The following is a 19,010-nucleotide window of genomic DNA, read 5'->3' on the forward strand; positions in this document are numbered from 1 at the left end:
TATTTCGATCATTTCCAACATTACCTCCACCAATTCTGATTCTTTCATCAGCCATGTCTGCTTCTATTTCAGTTTCTCTCAATGCTTCTTTTCTTTTTCTGGTTTCTTTCTTATTGGCTTTACAAAATTTCTCAATTTCAGGATTGAACAATAAGGATGTATCACTTGTGCTTCTAGCTCTTCTCATAAAAGATTAAAAGTACCTGAAAAAGAACAAACAAACACAAAATGAAAAGATAACAAAGATAAAACTAAAAACAACTAAAATAATCAAGAATTCAATCTTAAACAAACAACTCCCAACAGCGGCGTAAAAACTTGATGTGGCCCAACCGCAAGTGCACGGGTCGTACAAGTAATATAGAAAAGATATCGTTCCCACGAGGAGTTGTGTTAATGATTGAATTTTTGATATAAAAAGTTGACTAAATTGAACTATTTTTGAAATCAAAGCAATAAATTGATGGGTGTTGGAGTATGAAATCTATATGTGCAAAATTAATAGTCTATCCAACAATGTATTAATTAAACTAAAATTGCATCAATTTGAAATAAGCAAGTTGAAATATGGCAAAATTTAAAATGGCAAGCAATTAAATTTGATTAGAAATTAACAATTATAAAAAAGGCGATTCCGGAGTTCGAGATTTCATATTCAAGCTATTTTAGGATTTTAAATTGGTTATCCAATCTTGCGGAACTTACGGGTTTTAAGGAGATTAATTCTTAAATCCTTTGAATACCCTTTCGAGTGGGACAAAGAGTGCCTTAATCAATCTAATCCTACTTTCGTGGAGTTAGAGTTAATTAAGACCCATTAGGTTCTTTAATTAATCTGTAAATCCTCTTAATTCTTAGTCTATTTCTAGATCTAAGTTAATTAAGTCTAATTTCTTGATTATCTATCACAAGGCCTTCTCCTTTCGGTGCCTCAACCATGGATTAAGAACATTACTTAATGGGATCCTACACTAAGCATGTCATTAAGCACACAAGAAATGAATAAAACTCATTAAGACCACAAAATATGGATTACCCAATCAAAATCCACAAAATATCTCAAATATTACAACCCTTACTCCAGAATCAAAATAAACTACTCACTACCCATAATGCTTACAAGATATTCTAAGTTTAAATGGAAATAAAGCTTTAATCTAAGCTAAGAAACAAAAAGTTAACACTAGAAATGTAGAAAATATGTAAGAAAAGAAAGAAATCTTCAAATCTGGTTGGAAATGGTGTGGAAAATGATTGTGTCTCTTTAGCTGCTCCTGCTCCCTTTTCTCCCCTTCTTTTTCTGCTCTCCTCCTTCTAAAATGGGAAATGAGGCTATTTATAGCATTTTCTGACATGGAGCCCTAAAATGGTGTGTTTTAGGAGGGATTTTCTGAGGGAATCTTCTGCCAACACATTAATGAAATCTTTGTGGGACTGCATAAGTCATGCAGTCCCTTATGCAAGTTTCGGCTGGTTTCTGGTTCACTTATGCAAAACTGCATAACCAGGTGCATAGGTTATGCACAATTCCGTGAGATTGCATAAGGGGGCGTGAATCTGCATAAGCCATGCACTCTCCTTATGCACAATTCGGCAGGTATTGGAACAGTGATTTTTCTCCTTATGCAGATCTGCATGGCTTATGCGGCAAATTATGCGCAATTTGGCCAATGCATATTTCAACTTTGAAACTTGTTTTTGACATCTTTGGCTGTAGAGATCACTCCTCAATTGCAAAATTTCTTTTTAGTCCTTCCAAAACACCATTTTTCCTACAAAACAAAGTAAAAATTACAAATTAATCCAAAATTGACAATTATGAAAAACTAACTAATTAACTAATGAAATTAGCTAAAAATTGACTAATAATCAAATAAAATGGCTATGAAATTAAAACTAAAATGACTATGCAAAATGTATGCATCAGTGTGACGGCCCGAGGTACCTGGTATCCAGTGCTAGTTTACCCATTTATCTAGTCTGGTCAATTTGTATAGGTTACTTGGGCATGGAAAAATATAATTGTAATTGAATTGATTATTAATGAAAATAAGGAAATTAAAAATCAAGATAAAGATCAAGAATGATTACAATAAAATAAAGAAGCTTAAAATCATCAAGAAAATAATTAACAAAATGCATGAAGAAGTTAATATCATAAAATATAATTAGCCTTCGACTAAACAATAAGTTAGTAATTATTCATTTCTTATGAACACAATAACTAGGAAATTATTATTTTTATTTTGCATATTATATTTTCTTGTATTATTGGCACCACTAAGCTTTATGCTTAGTGCGTCGCTTTTGCAACGCGTAGGTACTGAAGATTTGGACAGAGAGCCCAGTAGACCACAGACTAGCTAAGGCCGTTCACAGTTGTAACACCCTCCCGGTAACAACTCCGTACATTCTACTGTTCCGGTGACCGGTGTCGGTCCGGACAGCTAGAACGTCCGGAAAAATAATTAAACTTAAGTGAGGGACCATAATTAACTCAAATACTAATAAGAAAAATTTAGTAAAAATTTTAGAAATAAAATACAACCGAGTTAAACGAGCCGGTGCCCAAGCGATGGGTAACCAGAGGGAAGTTGCGGTTCTCGCAACGAGGAGCCCTAGACCCGGGGGAAAAATTATAAAATAATTTTTGGGACTCCAGAGAAGGATTACTGAGGTTCCTATGGCATTAGAATGCCAAGAAAATACCTAGAAAAATTTTTCAATCGGTACAGACAATTTTGACCCGTTAAGCTAAACGGAGGGCATTTTGGTCATTTCGCCTTCAGAGGTGATTTTTGGCCGACTTGTCCAGTTGAGTAAATAATTAATATGACATAAAATATGAATAAACATTACTAAAAATTGAATTGAAATCAAGTAGAAAAGAAAAGAAAAGAAAAATGAAAAAAATGGGACTTTTGACATCACATGATGTCATTAAACTTTCTCTCCACCAATGACAATCAAGCAATTTCATTAAAAAGGGAAAATGAGGCAAAAATTGAAACAAAAATTCTGTTCTTCTTCCTTCATCAAATGGCAGCCTCTATCCCTCTCTCAACCTCCATTAAACCTCACTTCTCAAGCTTGATTTCTACTTTGTTTCACCACAAAACCCTAACCTCTCTTCATTAAAATTTTACCCCACACCTTAAACAACTTTTTGGCAGCCTAGAAAGTGAAGGAAAGTGAAGTTTAGAGTTGGGAAAAATCTGCCCTATTCAAGGTTAGTGCACATATATACTTAAATCTCCTTTATTCCATGTTAAAGCCTTAAAGTGAGCAAGAATTTGTAACTTAAATGAATGAAATTTATATTTATGCATGCCTTGAATTTTGGCAGCCCTAAGGAAGGAACAATAATGGAGTGTTTTGATGGTTTTAATGGACTTAGAATGAATTGGAGATTATGTTTAAGCTATATATCTACATAGATAGTGAATTAGTAGCTAACTAAGGTAAATTGTATAAATCATGACTTTGAACTAGGGTTTTGGGAGTAAAATGTGAACTTGGTTTATGCAATTGTTAAAGAATATTCTAATGGTCAATTAGTGACCATTTGAGGAGATTTGACCATAATATGGACTGAAAAATAGCATGGTAAAGTGAATGACTATGCTGCCTAGGGACAGCAGCAATGGACTGAAATTTCAATCCAATTAAACAGCCATAACTTTGGTTGTGTTAGTCCAATTGGTGTTTGGCCAATTGGACATGAAACTAGGCTTATAATGGCACATTTTTGCTGAAGAAACCATGCCCAAAAGACCAAAGCAAGAGGACCAAAACTTGGCCCCAATCCGGATACCACGAATCGATTACGCAGAATGACCAAATGAACAATAACTGTTCATTTGGCCATAACTCACTGTAGATTTGGTCAATTGACCTGAAATTTTTACAGCAACAAGTTAAGACATAAACAACTTTCATGAAGGAACCTACCCCAAATTATGGCCAGAACCTATTCAAATATGCGTCACAATCACTGTTCATGTTACTGTAGATATGGTCAATTCTGCAGATTTGCAATCCGGCCAGCTGTGGTTTTTGGACCATATCTGGAGCTACAAAACTCCAAATGGAGTGATTCAAAAAAGGAAATTCAACTAGACAAAATAAGGAACAACTTTCATGTTTGCCATTTCTTCAAATTTCCACTGTAACAGTATTTAATGGAACAGTAAACTTAGGCTCAAAAACTGAAATTTTCTGCCCTTTTGGGTTTAAGTTAGAAATGGTAATGGTGACCAATTCTAACAAGTTTTAAATGTAAAATGTGGTATGTTGGGAGTGCCAAAGTCAATGTACATATTTTCTATCTAAAAGTCAATATTTTTGTTGACCAATGAGGTGAATAGTGACACCAAAACTTGAAATGCACAAATTGAAGAATTTAAAAGTTTCAAATGCCCTAGTATACCTAACATGATTGGTTTGGATAGTTTGGCATGCCAATAGGGTTCAATTAGCGATCGCATATGGCAATATGCCATTCTGTGATTTCATGGCTTTTAGCCATTCGACTTTGCATTGAGATTTGGCCTTGTGCACGAGATTATTCTGACTTGGTAGGCACATTGCATTTGCCAGAGATGCATATGTGACCGATGGTGTGACGGCCGAGGTACTAGATACCCGGTGCGGTTACCCGTTATCCATCCGATCCGATGCGTCTAGTGTAGGTTACTTGGGGCAACCAAATGAATAAAAGTGGACAAAGTAAATGATATACAAATACCAAACAAATAAAACGTACACATTCACTACACATTTAATTTCTTGCTATTTTCTTTTATTATATTATTGCACCACTAAGCATTATTGCTTAGCGCGTTGCTTTTGCCACGCGTAGGTACTGAAGATACAGATCGTGAGCCCTGTAGACCACAGACTGGGTGAGTCCATCCTGCAGCTCTGCACAGTGTCCGTGTCACCTCAACTTCTGCAGTGCATTAGTAGGACACTAGGTGTCATTTTGACATTTTGTAACTTAATTTTGATTTTCTCATATGTAATTAAACTTGTGTAATGTATATTAATGTTCATGTAAATTATGAAAATTTTATTTGTGAATGGAAAAGTAAATGTTTATTTGTGATTTATACTTGATTATCACATGTGATGGATGTTTGAGAAATGAAAAGGTTGTTGAGAACTGAAATTGAGAAATATTGTTGAGATTTTAGATATTGGAGTTTGAAATGATGGAATACAAATATTGGAAGTGTTTTTAACAGGTTCCGAAGAACTATTTTCTCCATTTTTAGCCGATACTCCGCCGGATTTTCTTTAAAATCTTCGGAACCTCAAATAAATAATACTTTTGATAAATTGCTAAAATAAATTATATTTCATAAATTATATTCACAAGCATGGTATAAATTAATTAAGGTATATTAGAATGTGCCGGTACACCGTGTGACATTACTTACTCGGGTACACCGTACACGGGTAAGGGGTGTCACAACAGTTCTGCATAGTATCCGTGTCACCTAACAGGCTACAATGCATTGGTTGGACACTAGGTCCCATTTTGTTTTTTGTGATTTTTGTAAGTTTTGTAATTAAACTCTTATTTTATCATGTGTATTTGAAACAAATGTAATATAATTTTGTATTAATGTAAGTATTTGTAACTTTGTGATTATAAATACCATGTGAGAATTTATTTATGATTTGAGCATGATGATGATGTGAAATGAATGAATGACAAATGGAAGAATTGTTAAGAAATTATTGTAAATTGATGTGATACAAATGGAGTTTGGGAATAATTGAAAACGTATTGGAAGTGTTTTTTTTCACAGGTTCCGAAGAACTGTTTTCTCCATTTTTAGCTGGCACTTTGCCGGATTTTCTGTAAAATTTTCGGAACCTTAAATTAATTCATAATTTCAATAAATAAATTAAATGACATAAATTTCACTTAGTGACTAATAAATGAATAAATAAATAAATTAAGAAAGAGTAAATTGTAATGAAATAAGATATTGTGCTCCGGCATACTGTATGGCATATCTTGCTAGGCTACACTGTAGATGGGTAAGGGGTGTCACATAAGATCATGTTCATGATATTAATACAAACCCAAAACCTCTTCCCTTCTCTGGTGTCCAACTATATAGTTTCTTAATAGTATTGCAGACCTCTAAAATGGTAAATTGGTAATTGATGTTGGAATGGTAAGTTGATAATTGATGTTGTTTATGAATTTTTTCTATGGGTTAGATTTGTAAGAAAAAAAAGAGAACACCCCAATTAGATTGAAGCGTTCACGATTCCTATCTTAAAGGAAGGAAGTCTAATTAAAATAGAATTCGAAATCTCTAATCTTACAGAGTTATTATTGAACTAGGAATATCATTCAATTAGGCGAGCAAGTATCACGATGTCCGAACCATACAATGGTTTGGGTTATAATCATTCAGACATTTGTATGTTTTTGGAGTGTACTGTATTGATAATCATGATAAAAAAGATTGGGGATAAATTTTAACAACCGTTTCTGAACTTATTTGATTGTAACATTATGGTCTCTCAACTTAAAAATGTAATATAAAACCCCATCAACTTTCACATTTTACACAGTAAAATCCCTCTAACCTCTAATTACCAGTTTTTCAGTTAGATGCTGACCCTCTAACCTCTAATTACTAATTTTTCAGTTAGATGCTGACCTGGACAGTTTCAGTAAGGAGCTTAGTCAGTATTTCTTTTTTCTCTCTCAAGCCATGTGTAAATTAAATCATTCTTCTCTCTACAGACAGAATTAATTTTCACACTTATAGAGAATAATTTTACACTTTGCATAAAAAAAGAGAGAGAAATGTTGACAAAACACCATATGGGAGTTGTTTACATCAATTTCTAACTAAAAAATCAATAATTGAAAGTCAGAAGGATTTTACTATATAAAATTTAAAAGTTTATGGAGTTTTATATTACATTTTGAAGTTAAAGGACTGTAATATTATAACCATATAAATTCAGGACAGCTGTTAAAATTTATCCAAAAGATTAGCAATCCCACAAATGTCAAAGGGGGAAAAAAAAATCATGATTCCCAATATGTTGTTACTGTGTTTGTTTTCTTTAAGTTGCTATTGTGGGTTTTGGGATAAATTTCAATAATTGTCCATGAACTTATATAGTTATAACACTACAGTCTTTTAACTTTAAAACATAACATAAAACCCCTTAAACTTTTAAATTTTTCATAGTAAAATCCCTCTGACTTTCAATTACTGATTTTTTAGTCAGAAACTGATGTGAATAACTCTCGCATGGCGCTTAGTCAATATTTCTCTCTTCTCTCTTATGCAAAGTGTTAAATTATTCTCTTTATGCATGAAAAATTATTCTGTCTATAGAGAGAAAAATAATTTAATTTATACATGGTTTTAGAGAGAAAAGAGAAATACTAACTAAGCTCCATGCTGGAACTGTCCAGATCAGCGTCTAATTGAAAAACTGGTAATTGGAGGTTAGAGGAATTTTACTGTGTAAAATTTGAAAGTTGATTGGGTTTTATATTACATTTTTAAGTTAAGGAACTGTAATGTTACAATTACTTAAGTTCAGGGACAGTTGTCAAAATTTGTCCTGGGTTCCGCTACCACCATAGTTGCCTGGTAAATAAAAACATCAATGAAAAGCCTAATACCCACCCACCCAACGTCACTTTGCATATATTGTCATTTTCTAAACCACACATTGGAGCATACAAAAGCTTCAAAGCAAAATGAACAGTATGATTATTTTTCATTAACCCTTTTGCCAGTATATGACAAAACTACAAACTTTATAATAATATCCTCTAAAGGAAAAGCTTTTCTGCAAGTTGCATAAGAATGCACTCTTCCCACTTTATTCTAATTTTAATCAAACAAGGTTAAACCATGATCTTTGAGAATTCTTTGAGCCATTTAGCGTTTAACTCTCAACTAAGGAGACTTGCAAAACAGAGAAAAAAGAAATTAATTAGAGCTAGGGACCCAGCAGATATGTTCTAGCAGGAATCCTCCTATACATGTCCAAATCAAAGTTGCTTGGGTGCTAAAAGAAAGATTTATAGATATAAAAGAAAAATAGACCTTGTTACTTTAGCTTGTATAAGTATAAAAATATATGTTAGGTTACTGGGTGTATTGTACTTTCACTCGCAAAAAGGTGGTCTGCCTTCCTAAATTTATGACATAATTGATTTTTTTGTGAGTATTCTGTGCATTATTTTTTAGTGTATTGAATATATTTTATAATTTGCCATTATCAATGTTCATTTTTAACCATATCACAACATATAATTTTAGTCATCTCTCTTTTTTTTTAATCATTTTTCATAGAATATGAAAAGCAAGTCCTTAATATTATACGGGTTACTTGTTTTTTTTTTCTTATTTTAATATACGTAGAAGGCAAATGTAGGAGGTAGATAGACTAAGCGCTTATTGTACCACAAATCGTATCGTATTATATATTTAGAGAATTATAATACACAGTACGAGTACTAAAATATAGTGCTCCTTTAGATACAAAATTTTAGTTTTTCTTATTTGTGGAGAATAGGATCCATGTATTTATAGAGAGGAAATATATGCTCTAGAAAGCTTGAATAATTCCTCCATATATTTAAGTCTAATTGAACACATGAAAGTACAGACAAAGAAATTTAGTATCATGCATGAATCTGCTATTCACATTAGTGGACACGAGAAATGTTTAAAAAGAAAGAAGGAAGGAAGCATATATTAAATGATTTTTCAAGTTTAATGGCTGTTGGTGCTCCCCTTGATTATATTTGACTTCCTCTGCATAGAAAGCTACCCACTAGACTAGACTAGTGTTGTTATTTCAAAACTTTCCATGGAAAAGGAAAGTCCAACGATGATCTGCATGCTTATACAGAGGCTCATCACTTCAGTTCTGCAGTTCATCACCTCCAAGATATGGGTTTTTCCTGCAATAAATTTATGCACATAGCTATCTTGAAGTAAAGATTGGTAAATGGATTGATAATGTTCTTCTATCATCAATTCTTACCATTAAAATTTCCCATGATTCTACTAGAAATAATGGTATCCTGGAACAACTTCATACCAGAGTTTCAAGTCCCAGTAACCTTATCAATGATTGAAAGCATTGAAATTTGTCTTCAATCTACCAGACAGCTCCCAACTTGAATGTCTGGCATTATTTTCTGAAATCGCAAAACCAGTAATACCCATTACCTTATCCAAGAACAAGACAGTGGTAGCTTGATTGAAACCAACATTTTTAATTTTCTGAAGAGAAATTGACGATGACCAAGTGTTAGAGGATCAGGATGGCATAATTGTGGATGTTCCCTGTGCCAAGTCATCATATGATAATTTTTTGGTCTAGCTTTCAATAAACCAATCAAGTTCAGGACCACCAACCCCCACCCACACAAGTTATTGCAGAAGCAATAACAATTCCCCTGGAATATTCTTATATTCTTATATGTCATTGAATATTCTCTGGCACAACACTAGATTTGTCCCTTTATATCTGCAAATAAGCCCTTTTGGTTTGGCACCCAATTTCTCTAAAATCATATGCATAGTAATTTTACCTAATTATCTCAATTTCCAAGTCCAGCAGCCAGCACTGAGAGTGAAAGGGGGGCATAGATAAAAATTGCCCTCCTGACTATGTAAAGCATCACTGACCACAGATTAATGGAATTCCTATGTGTGACTACAATTCTCTTTTTTTTTTTTTTCTTACATATAAGTTTAAGAAGCGCAATCACAATTGTACAATCATACAATATAAATTAGAGAAAAAGACTGAATATAAAATTTACATGATACGATTATAAGTCTACATTTTTAGAATCTACACTAATACTAAATACTTATGTCTCCATTTGAGTGTCTCACATTTAAAGATAAAAATTTCTGATATCATATTAAAGAATTATTTAATTTAATAGTACAAATTGTTAAGACAGATCCAATTATCAAATTTTATTTTTTTCATTTATTTAGGAAAGTTATAGTAAACTCTCAATATATATAAAAAAATAATGTTCTTTTTCTCATAAAAATGTGAGTATTTCTTATAATATAAAGAATAAATTTTATATTAAAAATAGTGCATATACACCAGATATACATAATAGAAGTGGTTTTTATTGATATATAAGAATGTATTTATAGAGTATTAGAGTATATCTTATTTAAAAATAACTATAAATTTATTTTTTTTTTTTTTTAAAAAAGATAAATATAGCTTATTCTTATCAAATCCCATCAGCACCTTCACAGCCAACCCTGACTCCAATGTAGAAAACAGCTACAAGTTCTGCTTTTCACATTGAGACTGGAGAAAAAAAGGAAATTCAAGACTTATGGGAGAATGGGAAGGTTTGGTGTCTTTCCTTGTTTCTATTGTGCACATTTTAAATGTGCCTCAAATCTCCAAAAATATTACATGTTCATTTATTATAATTAATTCTAAATGTTTTTTTTTTTTATATATAATTTAAATGATGCAGTTTACATCATTTCTAGGACAGAAGAAAAGGAAGGCAAGAACATAAATGGACCACTCAGATTTGTAAATAACGATAGTTAAGTTCCTAGAAAATCAAAGCTCACTATTTTAAACTTCATCTATTTTAAAGCTCAAATCAAATTATTTATTTATTTATTGTAGCATAAATATTCCATAATTTTTTTTAATAAACTTTAACTGATAATATTAAAATCGTTTTCACAACTGTAAAATTATAATTTAAATAAAAAAAATTATAAATTTTGTTTTCATTTTATTTTTAAAATAATTAAATAAATTTTAAAAGTTATTCATCTAAATTCATAAGTGCATATAGGATTAAAAAATTGTTTTTAAAAAATTCTAAAATGAATTAAATTGACATTTAATATGGTATGAGGTGTAATGACGAATTGAGGATGTCAAAATCCAAATTGCAAATCACAAAGTGAAATAGACAACTAAAGTCAAGTGAAGAAGATTACTGTTATCAGTATTTTTTTTTATGAAATTATTAATCAGTAAATAGAAATTGGAATGTAAGAGGACGACTTGACCTTTCATTACTCCTAACGGTTCTTATTGCCATAGGACAAGAAAGAAAAAAGCCTTTTTAGAATTGGAAAAATAAAATAAATAAATCACATCACTACATATTTTAAATAAATAAAATATATTTCATAAATTTAATAATAATGAGCCACATTCTGAACCACAACAATCACCACCTACTCATCCACATACTTACAACCATCTCTTTTAAAAGGGTCCAATTGTGAGTTTGATAAATGAGCGTAATAGTAGCTAGTCCAAGGACGAGAGCTTAACGAAAGTGAAAAGCAGCAAGTGAAAGAACTCATAATCATTCCCAGTTTCAGATATCAATTTCCAACAACATTGAATAGGAAGATGGAAGTACAAGTCTCCTTATAATTAGACCTACTGCTAATTGGCCGTAAACAAGAGGGTAAGAATTAGAGCATCAAGTGTACAAATGGATTCAAATTACAGAGAAAATGCAAGCTTATTACAGGACAAAGGTCCAGAAATAAAATTAGAACTGAAATCCTTTTACCACAATGGAAAAAGATGGATAAATTTACAAACAGGGCATCGTAGGAAAAAAGAAAGATACGCAACATCAATATACAGCTCTACGTGGCAACTAACCCCACCAAATCCAAGGGGACAACAGAGTTAGGAAAATCTGTTCTTGGTCCAGCAAGGGAGTAATATGCAAGTATATGGGCTGGCTGCTCAACAACAACATCCTCTCCAACCTGATTAACCACCACAACCTTTCTAGGAGGAATCAACTCGATGTTCCAAAAGGGGCGAACCATTGCTGAAAGATCGCGACCTGGATTGGATGATGATGCTCTGTAACCTTGCACCCACAAATACCTCAAAGAAGTCAGTTGCATCACAGCTCTGGCCAGTGCACTCTCAGTGAAGCAACAGCCCCTCATTTCTAGTTTTTGAAGACTAGGACATCCTTTAGAAAATTCCAAAAGCCCTTCATCAGACTCCCCAACATAACGCAAAAGCATCCATCTCACATTTATACTGTACTGCCCAATATAACCAAGACCCACATCAGTCAAACCCCCCGGTCGAAGATACAGAGCAAACCTTCGAAGCTTCTTACATTGCCTCAATAGAGATCGAACTCCGTTGTCGAGTGGTAGGTCTGTTATCCTCTCTTCTCGGTCGAGCAAGACCAATCGAAAATCATTCAAGTTCCTTAAATGAGCACCAATATGTTCTAAAGCTACATTTGTAATGTCAGAAACATAAACAGCCATGTACTCCAGTTCTAGGCAACCCTGAGCCAAAGCAATTAATCCTCTTTGTGAAACTACACCTTCTTCATCCTCCATTCCCTGCGCATCAGCACCAAGCTCAATTCTAAGCCTCTTTAGTCGCCTACAACTTGAAGCAAGAACTTCCAACCCTCGATCTCCAATAACATTTCTTGTCTGTCAATATTAAAAATACACTTACAAAAATAATTCTTGAACCATAAACATAATTCCATATAAAGTTCCACAAGCAAACAAGCACAGATACCCCCAATTTTCCTAAAGCATCCCCCATATTTTGGGGCTTTCATTATTTTCAAGAATTTCAAAGTTCTCTTTCTTGAATATTATATTTAATACCTCAAGAGACAAGACCTAGGCTAAGTCACAAGTTTACCTAGGCTAAGCCACAAATTTAAGTAATACATACAAGATAAAAATATGGGGATCATGCACTATTCGAAACAAAATCAGCAAATTATGAAATCGTGATGGAAAATTTTTTTTTACAAAGAAAGAAAAAAACAGGTATCAAATCATAACTTACAATAATATGAAAAAGTAAGAAACTGTTAATGGGAATCAAAAGTACGAAGAACATAAAATGCATGTCCATGCGGGAAAGATTACCTTGGGGGTATCTATAGATGTCAAATAAATGGGGAGACAAAACAGATACAATAGAAACAAATGATAAAGACAATTACAACAATACCACATGAGAGAAGAATCAAGTTTGTTACTGTACCTCAAGAACTTCTAAGTTGAAGCATTTTTGAATTAGAAGACAATGGTCCTCTGTGTCAAGCAATGCATAGAGGAGATCCAACTTTTTAAGCAGGGATGCAAAAGGGAACACTATCGGCATTTCATTTTTCCCCATATAGGTTAGACCCAAACGACACAATTTTTGGGGAAATGTCACAGCAGAATACTTGTCTGGCATATCATTGAAGGAACCCCCACAAAATTCTTCTAGAGCAGCTGCAGTATGAAAGAAACGAACAAGATCCAAAATTTCACAATCACTAATCTTGACAGAGACTAAGTTGCGACAGTTTTTGGCTATGAGTTCAAGGTCTTCAAATCTGACTTTATTGAGGTCCGTCATGTATAAATTTAGAGTCTCAAGAACCGTATTATTCAAGGCAAGCTCATGTAGCCAGTAACCATCTTTCTCAAGAATCGAACTCTCTTCCAAAAATAATGTTCTTAGTTGCCTGGGGGAACACATAACAATAGTCAACAAAAAGCGCCTAAATAATTATATTATGACCAATTTCCAGGTGGAATTAAAGAGAGATGGGAAGAGCAGAGTAATAACCAAGATCAAGTAATATTAATATCAAGACAGCATGGATAGCGGGAAATGCCCTCATTTTGGATTTGCATTTTAAGGCCCAACGGATAAGTGACCACATCACAAAAAGCAAATGCAACTGGAAGAAAATGCCGTGAACAGACCAAATTATGGAGTCCTGTACCATGTGTAAATGTTGAAAATATCCAGTATTTTCTTTAAAAAACAATAATCATCCTACCTAACCCATAATTTTATGAATGATAAGTTAAATTAGGATGTAGGCATTTTTGAGGCAGAGAATAGCAGGGACCAGGACATGCAGCTTGTATCCAACTCATCATCCTATCTGGTCCAAATTTATTTTCTACATTATACAAAATTCACAAAATCTGAGCAAAAAGGCATCAACTAAACACAACGAGGTCATGTGATCATCAATTCTAAAGCATATAGAATTCATTTAAAATTATAAACAGTTGCTCTCATGACTTCCAAAACAGTAAGTCAAGATATTTTCTCCACAAGATATGGAACAAATTATACAGCTGTTGAAATTAATATAGCATGTGAAGCACAAAGAGATGCAAACAATTTGATGATTTCCCAATAAATGAAGAAAGCATGTGAACTATAAAGAGGTGTAACTCACGAACAACTACTGTAAATCATGCAACACATTAACATCAAATGAAATGAAACAAAACCAGAAACTAACTAAAGATACTAAACAAAGTAAATACCCATGTCGCACATGCAGGCATTTAAGCTTAGAACAAAAGGCAAAAGATTATCCAATAAGATTTTATATAGCAGTTGAAATTAATATAGCATGTGAAGTACAAAGAGATGCAAACAATTTGATAATGTCTGAATAAATGAAGAAAGCATATGAACTATTAAGAGGTGCAACTCACGAACAACTACTATAGGTCAAGCAACACGTTAACATCAAATGAAATGAAACAAAACCAGAAACTAACTAAAGATACTACAACAAAGTAAATACCCATGTCGCACATGCAGGCATTGAAGTTTAGACAAAAGGCAAAAGATAATCCAATAAGATTTTAAAGCTGAAAAGAAAATCATCCCCAAGAAAAATATAAAGCAAAGTTTCAGGTACATCAGTTCCCTATTCCCACACGTAACAGAAAACCAAAATTCCTTTTCAATGGTTAAGATATCTCTCACCAGACATCTAACATACTAATAAAAAAATAACAAACTCCATATCAAATAAAATGACAAACTTGACAAATAAACTAAAGAATTAGCAAAAACCGATCAAAATAAAATTATGACAAAATTTGCAAGCGAAAACCAAAGCGATAAAAAACCAGAAAAGCAAATTGATAAATCTCCTAAAATAAATTTAAGAAAGAGCCAACATTTATCACCAAACTATAAGCAAAATTCAGTACCTGCACAGGCGACCCACGTGTAAAAGCCCATCGGTAGAAAACCCAGAACACTTATCAAGCTTAAACACCTGTAGAACCCGGCCGCGAGACTTAGCGAGAACCTCCAGATCCGAATCCGTCACAATCATGCGTCTAAAGTGAAGGGATTTCAAGCAATTAAACGATTCCGCAATTTCATTAACCCAGGGAGTAACGAAGCCTCCCCAATCCTCCGGTATTAAATTAAACATAGCAGCCCTCGGCTTCCCTTTCAGCTTCAAGGATTCGAGGTGCTTGAAGCGACGTCGTAGCCGATCCGGGCTTGTGGTATAACAGAAAGCGATGGTTATATGCTTTCGTGTAAGGGCATCAAGCTCATACCACCGGCGGCAAACCAGTGAAACGGCATCGCGGTCCCGTGGGTCGTGGATGTAGGGCATCACGCAGCCTAAAACGACATCGGACATACTGCTACTGCAATTCGTTCTATTGCTTTTACTGTTCTGATTCTCCTCTTCCATGGCTTAACAAATAAAAAACCCTCCAAACAAAGTAGTTGACTATAAATTTACAGATTTCAAGCTGCTCTTATCAAAACTGATCGATCAAAACTTTCGAAATCTGAACTTTTACAAATCTATTCGCGGATTTGAAGCTTCTCTGCTAACACTAATTTAATTTAATTGAAAAAAAAAAACTCAAAAATCTAAATCTACAAAGACCTAACTATCAAATACACAAAAGCTTCAAAATTTGAGAACCAAATCAACAAACAAAACCAAAACCACTAAAGCTACCTCGCCATACGCCTAAAAGAAAGGAAATATCAAATAATCGCCTGAAGAAACGTTTCTAACTAGCAAGAATAAATTGAAAAAAAACACCGATATCAAGACCCAGCTCGATGGGGATTCAAGCGCTCGAAGGCACGGAAATCAAGGCAATCGGATCGATACTTGAGCATCAGATCGAGCAATCGAGATTAGTCGACCACCGCGACCAATCATGGAAGCAAATTTCCAAGCGATTAGCAGGTGAGAAAAGAAGAAAAAAGAAGATAGAAGAAACGGCGGAGATGGATTGAAGAGGAAATCCAACGGCGACAGTTGAAACAGTTTTATTTTCCTGTATTTTGTTTATAGAAATCTCTGGGATTTATGGAGGGGGGAGAAGCACCTAGTGAAAGGGTGTTGTATACTGTGTGTGTAGAAATATTAAATTATGCGCCTCGAAAAAAAAAAAAAAGAGAAGGAAAGAGAAGGAAAGGGAGAGTGCAAGAGCGAGCGATCATACAAAACGCATTTTTTTAATAATTATTTATTTATTTTCATCAATTTTTTTAACAGAACATTTTTCGTCAAATCGTTTTCATGAGACGCCGCCGTTTTATTAGACAACTAATGTTTAATAATTGTACAACGTGATTCCTTTTATGAATTTCTCTGCTACACATTAATAACCTTATAATAAATACATGGATTTGAAAGAATTTACCTCGTACAATTATATAAATATTGAAAATCAAATAAATCTATAATAAATAATAAATTTTCAATTTTAATTAGTCATGATTGTGATACACTTAAAAATATTATGACATATAGATTAATGACACATGTACTTCAACCAACTGATTTATCTATGTATGCGCTGGGGTGATATTCGACAAATAATCCGATCCTCTGCATACAGGCTAATAGAATCAAAGCCTCATTTAACGGGACGGTATTTGGAGAAGAAACACTCTCGTATCAAACGGTCGTTTATGATAAAAAGATAAATATATTAATTAACTAAATAACTATCATCGTTATTGCCACGATAATCACCATAACAGGAGCAACGAGACACATATTATGAAGAACAAACCTTGAGTAATACATTAAAAAAGTTGAAGGTTACCATAAAGTAGAGATGTATTATTTCAATTTGGTTGATGATTTACTTAGGAGCTGAAATAGAATTAAAATTTTAGTACGATTTTAATTTAATTTTTTATTATTTTTATCTCAATTTAATATAATTTTTAATTTTTTTATTTGATTCGATAGAATTTTAATTCGATTTTTTATTCTTAAATTAGTTTTATGTAATTATTTTATCAAAAAATCATTCTTAATTAGTATTTAAGTTTTAAATTTGATTATTAATTTATAATATATTGCATAATATATCTTTAATTGTTTATAAATTATATAATCTTTTGACTATAAAGTGTATATATAATTTAATATTACATATATTATATAATATAATAGTACAAATATATCATAAAATATATATTTTAACTATTTATCAATTATATAATATTTAACTATAAGATATAAATATAATTATAAATTAACATATATATAGTAGAATAGCACATTTATAATGAAAAATTATAAGATAATTTAATATATTTATAATTAAAATTATTAAAAAATCGATTTTCAATTAATTTCAAGTTGAATGAAATTTCTTTTAAAAATTTTTATTAAATTAATTTTCAACAATGAGTTAATAAAAATTTGAATAATGCAAAATCTATTGATTACCAACATAGTTGGAATTGGAAATGAGGATGAACAACGAGTGTCTTGCAATCAAAGAATCTACAAATTAAAAACAAGATGAAATAATAAATATATTTTCTTTTGCCCAATGAATAGGCCCAATTCATAATTTTGAAAAAAAAAAACTACAACTATAATATATAAAACTAGCATAGAATTTTATAATTAAGATAAAATTATAAAATTCTATATGACTTGGTAGTCTCTTAAGAAAAGAGTCTGGCGTAACTCATTTTCAAAAGCTAATTTAAGAGGGAGAAATGTCTAAAATTTTGTAAGGTACACATTAGTTCTATTTTAAATCGGTATTATGTATTAATACAGCCATTTTTACTTAAATCGAATACTTTTAGTGTAAAACCTTTATGAGAAGCCCAAAATCCATCAAGAACATTATGATACAATATTAAAAAAATAAATTAGGTATAAACTCACCTCCAAAGGTTAACGAATGAGAGAAGAGTGTCCATAACTTTATAAGTAACACATTACCACTATTTCAAATCCACACGAGGCATGAACATAATCAAAATTAAAGTAGAATGGGAGTAGGGATGTCAATGGATAAATTACTCACGAAAATCACTATACCTGAACTTAATTAATATTTTTAAAACCCAAAGTTATTTCAAATCCGATTAAATTTTGTTATCAAACCACTCGAACCAGTCCAAAACCTGATTACTATTACCCGAATAATACCTGAACCCATTTAATTTTATATATTTTAATTAATAGCTTATATAAAAATTTATTTTTATTAATAATTTATATCTAAAAAAATATTTTCATAAAATATTTAAATTTTATTTTTTAAAATAAAATATAAAATTTATCAATATTATTATAAAAGAATATTTTATAGTTAATTAAGTATTTATATAAACAGGTTCAGGTAATGGATACTCAATATATGAATTTAAATATGACTTGAACCCGTCACGGGTATTATTTTTCAAACTCATATTCATCCCCAACTCAATTATGTTATATTCAAACTCGTCTTATTATAATTCAATAGAATAAGATACTCATAAAATCTGACTTGTTGCTATTCTAATTGGGAATTCAAATCAATTATTATTTTCTTCTTCTGATAAAAAATAATTTTTAGGCCCATATTTTTTTATATAGAAATCATGGCATTCACATATTAATTATTTGCAATGCATATATATTTATAATTTCAACCATCTCTCAATATAGGCTTTCCTAGTAACAAAATATTACAATTATATTTCAAACAGTCTTTAAATCAAATTCATACAATTTAATACTCTCGCTAATATTATATTTATTGTATTATTTATTTATTTTACTTTTGTATTTATTAATTTTATATGTTGATAAAATCTTATTATAATTATTTTTTATAGAATGACGGCATAGTTAACGAAGTATGAATTTGTATTACTATTTGAAT

General features: G+C 31.9%; 1 protein-coding gene across 1 annotated transcript; it reads right to left on the reverse strand.

Annotated features, from left to right (window-relative positions):
- Window positions 1-11,374: 11,374 nt before the first annotated feature.
- LOC110653558 (coronatine-insensitive protein 1) lies at window positions 11,375-16,276 on the reverse strand. The gene is made up of 3 exons (XM_058151802.1): window positions 15,054-16,276; window positions 13,078-13,549; window positions 11,375-12,506 (listed from the first exon to the last, which is right to left on the reverse strand). The coding sequence occupies exons 1-3, from the start codon at window positions 15,551-15,553 to the stop codon at window positions 11,682-11,684; spliced, it is 1,797 nt and encodes a 598-aa protein (XP_058007785.1). The 5' UTR covers window positions 15,554-16,276; the 3' UTR covers window positions 11,375-11,681.
- Between the last annotated feature and the right edge of the window lie 2,734 nt (window positions 16,277-19,010).

The sequence above is a fragment of the Hevea brasiliensis genome, chromosome 8, assembly GCF_030052815.1.
Source record: "Hevea brasiliensis isolate MT/VB/25A 57/8 chromosome 8, ASM3005281v1, whole genome shotgun sequence".
In the NCBI taxonomy this organism is placed as follows: domain Eukaryota; kingdom Viridiplantae; phylum Streptophyta; class Magnoliopsida; order Malpighiales; family Euphorbiaceae; genus Hevea; species Hevea brasiliensis.

What these genes read in the sequence shown, in the direction of transcription:
- LOC110653558 (XM_058151802.1), bottom strand. Translation starts at nt 15,553, where the DNA reads ATGGAAGAGGAGAATCAGAACAGTAAAAGCAATAGAACGAATTGCAGT. An exon ending in CACGTGGGTCGCCTGTGCAG is followed by an intron (nt 13,550 to 15,053) that starts GTACTGAATTTT and finishes GTGTTCCCCCAG; the next exon opens with GCAACTAAGAACATTATTTT. An exon ending in TCAACTTAGAAGTTCTTGAG is followed by an intron (nt 12,507 to 13,077) that starts GTACAGTAACAA and finishes TAATATTGACAG; the next exon opens with ACAAGAAATGTTATTGGAGA.